General features: G+C 38.2%; 2 protein-coding genes across 2 annotated transcripts; both read right to left on the reverse strand.

Annotated features, from left to right (window-relative positions):
- Positions 1-36: 36 nt before the first annotated feature.
- Positions 37-1,934, reverse strand: LOC118336559. Its single transcript, XM_035673226.1, has 3 exons — positions 1,562-1,934; positions 269-467; positions 37-131 (listed from the first exon to the last, which is right to left on the reverse strand). The coding sequence occupies exons 1-3, from the start codon at positions 1,868-1,870 to the stop codon at positions 37-39; spliced, it is 603 nt and encodes a 200-aa protein (XP_035529119.1). The 5' UTR covers positions 1,871-1,934.
- A 2,202-nt stretch (positions 1,935-4,136) lies between these two features.
- On the reverse strand, positions 4,137-9,406 carry LOC118336301. Its single transcript, XM_035672915.1, has 13 exons — positions 8,976-9,406; positions 8,787-8,888; positions 8,272-8,504; positions 7,988-8,157; positions 7,447-7,540; positions 6,889-7,236; positions 6,462-6,579; positions 6,276-6,367; positions 5,979-6,093; positions 5,794-5,895; positions 5,342-5,509; positions 4,730-4,906; positions 4,137-4,612 (listed from the first exon to the last, which is right to left on the reverse strand). The coding sequence occupies exons 1-13, from the start codon at positions 9,202-9,204 to the stop codon at positions 4,416-4,418; spliced, it is 2,145 nt and encodes a 714-aa protein (XP_035528808.1). The 5' UTR covers positions 9,205-9,406; the 3' UTR covers positions 4,137-4,415.
- Positions 9,407-9,685: the final 279 nt, after the last annotated feature.

Raw genomic sequence — 9,685 nt, forward strand, 5'->3', positions numbered from 1 at the left:
TGGACAGGGATGAGGGTTAGGGTGTAAGTCTCCTCCTCATGGTCCATTTGGGGATGAGAAGTAGATGGGAGAAAGGTGGAAGGGTCTGGAGGATGAGGAGGAGAAGAGGGTTGGGAGGGAAAGCAGGTAGACTGTGGAGTTGGAGTTGGGCTGGGAGCTTCTGGCAATTGCATCCTTTGAGAATCTGAAATAATATATATATATAAATATTACTCACAATGACAGCACATCCTAAAGCATAAATCATAAAAACAGATGTTTGCCTTACTTTTAATAATGTACTCATATGCTGTGCTCATCTTTTCTAAAAAGGGTTTTACAGGCCCGTCCCCTCCAGGGCACATGTAGGTGATCATTTCAGCATTTACTGTGTTCACCCCCTTCTTCTTCTTCTTCCCGATGAACAAAATTGGGTTGTAGCCCAAGGCAGCAAGCTTGCTCACCTGAAATATACACAATAAATTACACACAATGTTAACATGGCATTATTATTACACACTGACAATCTGACATGTTCCATTTTTCCCCTTTATTTGAACGTTATGTGTGCACCAGTGTTTGCTAATGTCTATAATCTTTTTCAAGGGTTTTTTTCAGAATTTTCTAATAAACTGTAAGTGGGTGTACATATAGCATTTTTTCTGACAGAAAAGTGTGAACAGGGTTCTGTGGAGCGCTGGGATGAAGCACTTGTGCATTGAGAGAAACAAATGCTATGTTAACAGAGAGTTCACTGTCTCTGTTATTATAGTTTCTGTCTGAAATACCATAAAGCTCAGGAGACAGACATGGCCAAAACAAGTTTTCCCTCCATTTCGTTTTAGTTTAGTTCTTCGGAGGTGCAAACACATGCATTGCACCCTCAGTTTAATATTTTGCAAAGACTGTTTTATTTGGAATTCTAATGTATCTCACCTCATACATGGTCACATAGTTTAGTAATTAATGATATACAAATGTGTTTGCACTGCACTGGTCATAGTATTCAGCCATGATTCCTCTGAGGACTGGAGTTTGAGGGTATGGGTGTCCTTCAGACTCGTAAAGCAAACTGTTGCTGAAAATGAATGGCACTCTGTTTTAACGTACTGCTGTTTACAACTTTTTTGTCTGTGTTCCAGCATGATCTGTTTATCTGGGACCCAACACTGGATCATCAAACACCACTCTACTTTAATAGCTGTTGGCAGCTCGCACTGTAGCTACTAGTGTACCACCACTAATTTCAGATGCACCTGAAGTCCTTTGGTTCTGGAACCGGGCCTAGCTCTATCCTCATTGGTGAAAATTTGCTGTCAGAAAAAAATGCTATATGGACCACAAGCCCATATGTCAAGAATGAGCCAACTCATTTTGAACCTTAGCTACATTTAAGGTTAGGGGTGGCTCATATGAAATGGCTGTATTATGGTCAACAACCTTTAATGAATACAATGGACTTCAAATTTGATGCGCACACACAACACATCAAAGTCAATAATATTGAAATTTTTCAATACAGCTACTCATAATGAAAATAATATTATGAATGAATTAGAAGAAAAACTGATGAACTCCTTACCGCTACATGGGCTGAGGCCACAACTCTGGCACCGTTTCTATGTTTTAGGGTGTTCTGACCCCAGTTGCCTGTCCTCACTGCCGTTTCTTTTTCTTTGAAAGACTTTTTTTGCAGGAGGCAAACATAGCAGCTGGCACAGGTCTTCTGATTGGCAGTGTTGCTTGCTCCACAATTGGGGCAGCTTCTTGCTTTGGGCTTCGTCATGACTTTGAGAGCAAGATGAATGGAAAAGCAAATAAGAGTGTGACACATAAAAAGAACTAAGTTACAATTCCCATTGACCAGCATAATGTGCATAGTAATGTGCATCCTATAACATAGTATGCATTAGCTAACCAAAACTGATGTTACATTGAACATTTTTAATGTGTTATACCTGTACAAAAATAATATTGCTGCATCTCTAAAAAAGTATATTGTTTTATAGTTTACATTTTTAGGTACATACTCAAAACATTAACTGTGTTTCTTACCTGCCTCCTTTTACTTCTACAACAGATTTTCTAAACGTGTGCTTCCCCGCGCAAGGACAGTACCCGCGTTACCAAGTACCGCGAACAAGACGCAGTGAATGACGTCACTTCTTGGCGCTTGCACTTTAAATCAAAAAAACTTAAGAAACAGTATTTATTTCTATCTGAAAGAATCATCTTTACTTTTTCTTAACATCAATCATCTAGATGAAGTGTAATTTGTAATTTAGCTGCACTAAATGTTTGTTATATTCATTAGATGTATGATATTACAACCCTACTTTACAAACCGGAAGAATTAGCTAACCCAAATCCACATTTATAGAATAACAATAAGAATATCTGACATAAGCCAACATCTTTACTTTTCTTTAACATCAATCATCTAGATGGAGTGTAATTACTAATTCGGCTGCACTAAATGTTTGATATATTCATTAGATATATCTTTTTACGACCCTATTCTCAACAATACTTTGCAAACCGGAAGAACTACAAATATGGTGCTAATTTGTATCAAGCTGCATGGCGCGGCACAAGGGAATTGTAGTTTTTTTTAATGGTACATTTCCTAAAAATGGAAGTTGTAAATATTAAATTAAGAGTATACTGGTAGATTTTAAGGGCTGGAAAATGCGTTTATGTGATCAGATTTTAAATATGCAATTGTTAAATTGGTGAAATTTCATTTTGATCATACTTGACAGTGCCCCCACTTGGTGACTATATTTATATGAATATAGTCACATAGCTGAAGTCAACACCTTTCTATAACAGTTGGTCTCATGTCTGTAACCCTTTTTGTCCCGTAATTATAAGCCTTCAAATATGCCCTGAGGTTAAGGTTCAAAGGTCAATATCTCAAAGCAGGAATAATATAGAACCTTCAAATTGATATATGTTACTCTCCAGGTCAAGACCTTTCCAAAAATGTCTTTAATTTTGCTCTAGGATAAAGTTTAATTCTCACCTTTGTTTGGTGCCAGCCTCTTTCAGGTGTAGTTTCTGAGACCATTTGAGACTCCAGCCTGGATGAACTCAAATCTTTGGATTATTTGCTTGTTTTTTTTGGTAAAAACCTTCAAGGTATTGATGTTTTTCCTAATCACATTCATAATTTGGGATCTGGGCTAGTGTAGACCTTTTTTTACCCATAGGCAGATTATGACACAATGGTCCCCTTGCCATGGACATGCCAACATCCCATACCCCCACGGCAGGGCACTCACTTGGCCCATGTTGCCTAACACTAAAACATATTTAATGGAGCATACAGTCAAGTGATGCACCACAAAAAGAATAATAAAGATCATTCTTCAACAGGCAGCACTCTCAACACCTCTAATATCCCACATATCCTCAAAAAATCTACTTATGGTCATGCAGTTGTAGATTGGCAGGACCATGCCTTATCTGTGTGAGGGTTGTAATATATATATATATATATGTGGTCATAATCTAATATAGTCATTTTAATCTATCGGGTGCTTGCCATAATGTGTCAGTGGTGGGAAATGTAATTAAAGTGATTTTAGCAAGAACTGCTGATTAAGGGCAAATTTCAAGATACTGGTACTACTTGAGTCTTTTCTTTACATGTTACATGTTACATAAATGTTTTTACACCAATACACTTCAGAGGAATTATTGTAGTTTTTACTCTACGATTATTTGTCTGTATATTTACTAGTATTTGCTAGTTGATTAAGCCTATATAAACACTGATGTGTACACACATGTCTATCTGGTTGATGAAAGAAGTTGGGCTGATTAATAGATGGGATGAAAGAGTGGGCTAGTTCATCTGATATACAGTTTATCACTATGAAATGTGGTTTGCTAAATCATTCAACCTGTGTAAAGTTGGATGTTATACTAATAATTGCATTAAAACACTGTTCCTGTAATTGAAAACTTGATGCTGAAAATCCCATGTCACTAGTCCTTCCTCTGAATCTCTCCTCTTGCCATATACTGAATTCATGTACTCTGAACACATGTGGGAATTGCTCAGATAAAATAAGTCTAACCTAAAACAGCGGTAACATTCAAGGACTCAATCAGAAATGTAGTTTTTATTGTGCCTTTTGTGAACTCTGAACCTGAACATGAATCAAAGATAAGACCGTAAAGGACAGTGGTTTGTGTTGTAAAGATGTAATACAACATTAACCAGGACTCCACAACCCAGTAGAAAAATCAAACCTTATATAAGTGATGAAAGCATTCACAACCAAATACAAAAAACTACAACTGTCATCTCCAACTTAATCCTGACAATGACCACATAAATTGGTTACTTTTTAAAAGCCACATGCTGTGTGTGACCATGTGTCGCACACGGTGCACTGTGATCATGAGCACCACATCTTCTTCCTGTTTTACATTGCATCAGACTCTGAATCTTCAGAGCTTATGTCGAACTCATCTGAACTGTCGATTGTGTCCATTATGTCATCTGCTGATGACAGCACATGCAGGTAGTGTTTTCTTATGTGCCGCTGCAGCTCTCTCATTTCCCACTGCTTTCTGAGGATGAGGCAGGTGTGACCCTTTGTGGCTTTCTCTGTGAGATGTCCTTAAGAAGGGATAAAATATGTCACTGTCCAGGTAAAGAACAAGTCTTTCACAATTTAAACATAACTTTGTGAAACACAGGAAATTAAAAAAAGTTAAAGTACAAGGCCGCATTTACTTTGTATGGTGTCTTCGCTCTGATGCTGAGACAACTCAGACAAGACCCTGGCATGGGCTTTGAGAGACTCCCAGTGCTGCTTCATCTCTTTCACAAGGATCTTCTTCTCCTCTTGAAGCCTTCGAACACCCATGACCCTATCGAAGACTTCTTTCTTTGTGCTAAAATCAGCAGAGCCTGTAATACATCAATATGAAAAATTCAGACCACTGTATATAGCATGTAGCTTCAGAGATCATTTCTGTCATACATATGCATACTTTGTCTGAATGCAAATATGTCCACTGGAACACCTAAATGTAAGAATAATAGTGATGAAATGTGTATTCACTAAAGTACTGTGCTTAAGTATAAATTTGAGTACTGGCATTTTGATGCTACTTTTTTTCTACTGCAACTACATCTCAGAGGAAAATATGATTAATTTTTAACTTCACTTTTAGATGCTTTAAGTATACTGTTTTACTGATTATACCTGAAACAATATTTTACTTGTGAGTATTTTTACAGTGTAGTATCAGTATTTTTTACTTTGTAAATAGACATCCTTTTAAGTAAATGATGATACTTCTTTCACTGCTAAAGAATACGCATGGTACATGAAATGCATACCACTCTGTGTAATTTGCCAAGGCCAGGGATGTTCTGTGTCCAGAATGCTATCCATGCACACTGCTTGCTCGTGTGGAACGAGACTGTTGTATTCTGCCACCATGGCCTTCAAAGTGGTCTTCTGTTGCTTTATTTTTCTGCGAATTCTATGTCGACCTTTGTTGCTGTCTGAAAACCAATGAAAAAAAATAAACCCACATTATATCTTTTAAATACAGTAAGTCCATGATCTTGTTTAAGTTACAGCTGTCACAGCAAAATGACAATACATTTGCCAAACAGATGGATCATAATAGATGTACCTACAGAATAACTCAACACAACTCAATTTAGTTTGGAGAAGTCCAACACACGAAACATTACTTTTTAGAACTGTATGAACATTGTAATTATGAAGTGAGTTTGGAGACATTTCAGACTGTGATCTGAAAAGGCCTAAAGTGTTAACATACCATTTTTCCGATATAGGAGTTGAGCTCTCGTCTTGATGCTGCTTGTGAGGTCCTCAATCTTCTTACACAAAGCTTGTGGTGTGCCTTGATGGTCAGTTTCTCCTGAAACAATTGATTGCAGGTAGCATCAACTTCACAAACAACACAAATGTTTCTCCATGTCAGATAATGTTTCACGTTCTTACCATCTGCCCATTCTTTTACTTCTTGCACAAATTCTTCCACAGTTTGTTCATCCAGTTGATGCTGGGCTTTCAGGGTTTCCAGGTCCCCCATCTGGATATTGAGAGCTTTAGATGTCTAAAATGACAATCATTACCATAAGCTAAAAGTCAGTACAACGTGTACAGTGAATAAATGCAACTCAAATTATGCAAATGTTGTAACTATCATGTATCACAAGCCTATGTGCACAAAACTGTATGTGCGTTTCATTGACTTACACTGTGCCATTGCTGCAAAATAATATTGTTTCTATTTACCTTATGGTATCTCTGGGAAAGTCCAGTAGCCAGGTTTTGACATTTCTGCTGGTTACATCTTATGGCCAGGAGTGTCAGCATGTCATTGCGTCCTGCAAATACACAGAGATGAGTTCTGTAAAAATTCACTTGTAATAATATAAATGTCTTTTATTCTATAGACACAGAGGTACAATTATATAGCACCTGCTTTTGACATATGCTTTGTGGTGACTGCTATCCTGGAGAGGAAAGCATTACATTGCTCTACTTCCTCCCCTAGTGTTTTACCAGCACCTTCTTGGTTTGTGCCACTCCATTTCACCTGGAGAGAGGGACCCAAACATAAACATCAAGGGAATTTAGTACAGCAAATACCTCAAGCAATGCCCAACAGTCACTTTTAATTCAATTAAAGTCTAATCAAAAATCAACAAACACACACAGACAGGTGAAAAATAATATCCTTGACAAAAGTAGATATATCAATTAAGGGCTGTTCACGTTAACAACAATAACTATAACAATATAAATGTTAAATAATCTGTTAAATGATAGTTAAACATTACACATTTATATGCATCATTTATAGGATTGCAAGTCATTTGATAAAAATGTACTGCATTATACCAACCTCACATTTGAAGTCATGCGCTTTAGCATGTACAACCGACAGGAAGGGCCTCATATTCTGAAGGGGCTGGAGCTCGGGACAGTTGGTGCTTATTCTTTGCAGGTATGGCCAATATTTGCACACAACATCCATACAAAAAAAGGTGACGTCATGTTTGGATGCCAGCAGCTGCTGCAAAAACATAGGGTATGCAAATATTTCACCCCTAAACATATTAAGGGCAGCCAGCAAGACACCATGCCTGCACACTGCCAGCTCCAGTCCCGTCTCATCCACCTTACTGCTTGATCTTTGGGAGGTCTCTCTGGCAGCTGACCACTCCCCACCACAATTGCTCCTTCCAGCGACCTACATTGTAGAAAATCATAATTGACAAATAATCTCATCAACAGTCATTACAGGGAACAATTATACATTTCTTTCAGGGGACAAGGAACAGATTAGTGTTGGCAGATCAAGAACAAGTAGGTATACAGGTAGATATCATAATACATGGGATTACTGACTGACTATGAATTATAATGTTATATTGAGATAGAAATGCAAGTCTGTTATTACATGTTTATTTTTGCTGTGGATGTGATCCACAAATCTGGTCACATCTTCATCTTTTGCAATGAAGACACCGTCAAAGATGGCCCGCTCCTGAGATCTAAAAAACCAACAAGAAATAAAAAGACCTCAATGTTTAAAAGGATAGTTGAGTATTCTAAAGTGGGGTGGTATAAGGTACTTATCCATAGTAAGTGTGTTACCTACAGTACACTGTAGTGTTCAAACAGCCCTTTTCCTTGCCACTACATTGTCTCAACAGTAGAACTTGCATATTTCTAGATCTAACCTCAACTAAAATACCGGATATTGTTTTTTTTTTCCAGGTGGGCCTTTTATATGTGGCTAAAACACATTTTTCTGCTTCTCCACAATACAGGCAGGGGATGGGTGAGGGTGACCATTGCCTGCTGTAGGTAACAGACTGACCATGGATAAGTACCTCATACAACCCCACTTCAAACACCTCTTTTTAATCATAATCGAAAGGTTACATTACTATCTATTTTGATATTTAAACAGTGTGGGTGTGTACATTAGTGTATACCTAGCTGTACTTTTGAAGCGGTAATGCTTGCGGTTTCCATCCACCGAGACAGCAAGCATTGCTGGGGTACAGGCAGGACAGATGAATTTCTCCTCCTTGCAGGTGGAGTCAACCTCAGATTGTACAGAAGCCCATTCAAAAAAGCTTTTTTGGAAGCTGTCTGATGAGATCTTCCCAGTCCATGTAAAAAAGAAAAAGCACAATTTTTTTTTTAAACAAAGACCTTTCCATTTCAAAACACAAACATATTTATGCTCTTGCAGAATGAAGAAAGAAATACTTACACGGCCAAAGCGAGCAGTCCGCTTCTCAAGCATTCTTAGATATGCCTGAAAAGACATCCCGGGTGATGCCATCTTCATGTCTTCAAATGTATAAAACAGGTCTGTCTCATAAATTGTCACAAAATGAAGGGTGGCAGGCCAGTATCCACTATTTATCAGGTCATCAAGTCCTGCTGTCCAAGTTGCCTGGCATCCCTCGCAGGTCAGCTCAGGCATGTTGAGATCATACCGTCCTACAAGGTAATATTTACATTTACAACCAAGGTTGGAATGTTATGTAGCATGTGCCATATAGTGTATATCCAAGTGGTTCAGTAAAGCTTGCTGACTTGATGGGAACTATCATGAATAAGTTATTTGTAAATGGCATGAATAAATAAGTGACATTCCCCCCCAAAAGGTTTGCATGACAACCATAATGAGCTCATTTTTTTAGACATTAAGTTCTTGGAGTTGTTGAATAGAAAGACATAGTTTTGTTGAAACTGGATAAAGGAAATCTTTTGCATAATTACCATTTATTGTGACCAAAGCAACTGCCTTCCCTTTGATCACCCTGAGTGCTTCTGGGGGACACCCACAGATGCTGACAGGCATCTCAATAGGCAAAAATCGCACTGAAAGACATTACACATAGGTTACACTAATTCATAATTACTGACACAGACAAAAACTAGCTCAGAAAAAAGCAGTGTGTAACTTACCGCAGTTTGTAAGTGCCTTTTCAACAACACAGGTGGTTGGAGGCAATGGCTCGAAGAAGCCAGCAAACATGGCATCCCTGTTATGGAGGACTGAGGCATTGCTGTGTCTGCTGATGTCACATTCAGCACATAGAAAGTGACATGGAAGGCAATCTCTGCATCTAATAGCCGCGCAGTTGTTCCCACATTGGCTGCAGCCATTTGTTGCCACGCTCTCCTTGGCCAACATGCTATTAAGAAGAGATGGTCTCTTTTCCCTCCATCTCTCAGAAAAGAGAGCATTGCGAATGTTCCAATCCAGAGAAGCCAGAGGAGCTCTCTGGTCTGCTGATGCTTCATTAAGCTCTTCATCAGAGCAGCTCAGGGAGTGTTGCAGATCTTGCAGAAGACATTCTATTGCAATTGTAAAAGAAATACATGGAGTAGTTAGAAGGGGCTCAAGGTTGTTTTTATATCATATGCATACAACTAGCACAAAACATAGACTTCATTGTTACACAGATAAGAAGAATAGATTGTTATATGACAGATATAACATATATAACAATGTGAATGGTGCTTGGCAATTGCATATCAATAGGGAGAAACGTTGTCATATAGCTTGTTTTGGAGACTTTGTTTTGTTCAATGGTTCATTTTGCAGAGACTAGCTACAAGACATTATACACAGAACATATCTAATGAAATACATACCAGCAGAGACTGTCTGT

This window comes from Morone saxatilis, unplaced genomic scaffold (genome assembly GCF_004916995.1).
Source record: "Morone saxatilis isolate NCDOM2014 unplaced genomic scaffold, NCSU_SB_2.0 Contig24, whole genome shotgun sequence".
Taxonomy (NCBI): domain Eukaryota; kingdom Metazoa; phylum Chordata; class Actinopteri; family Moronidae; genus Morone; species Morone saxatilis.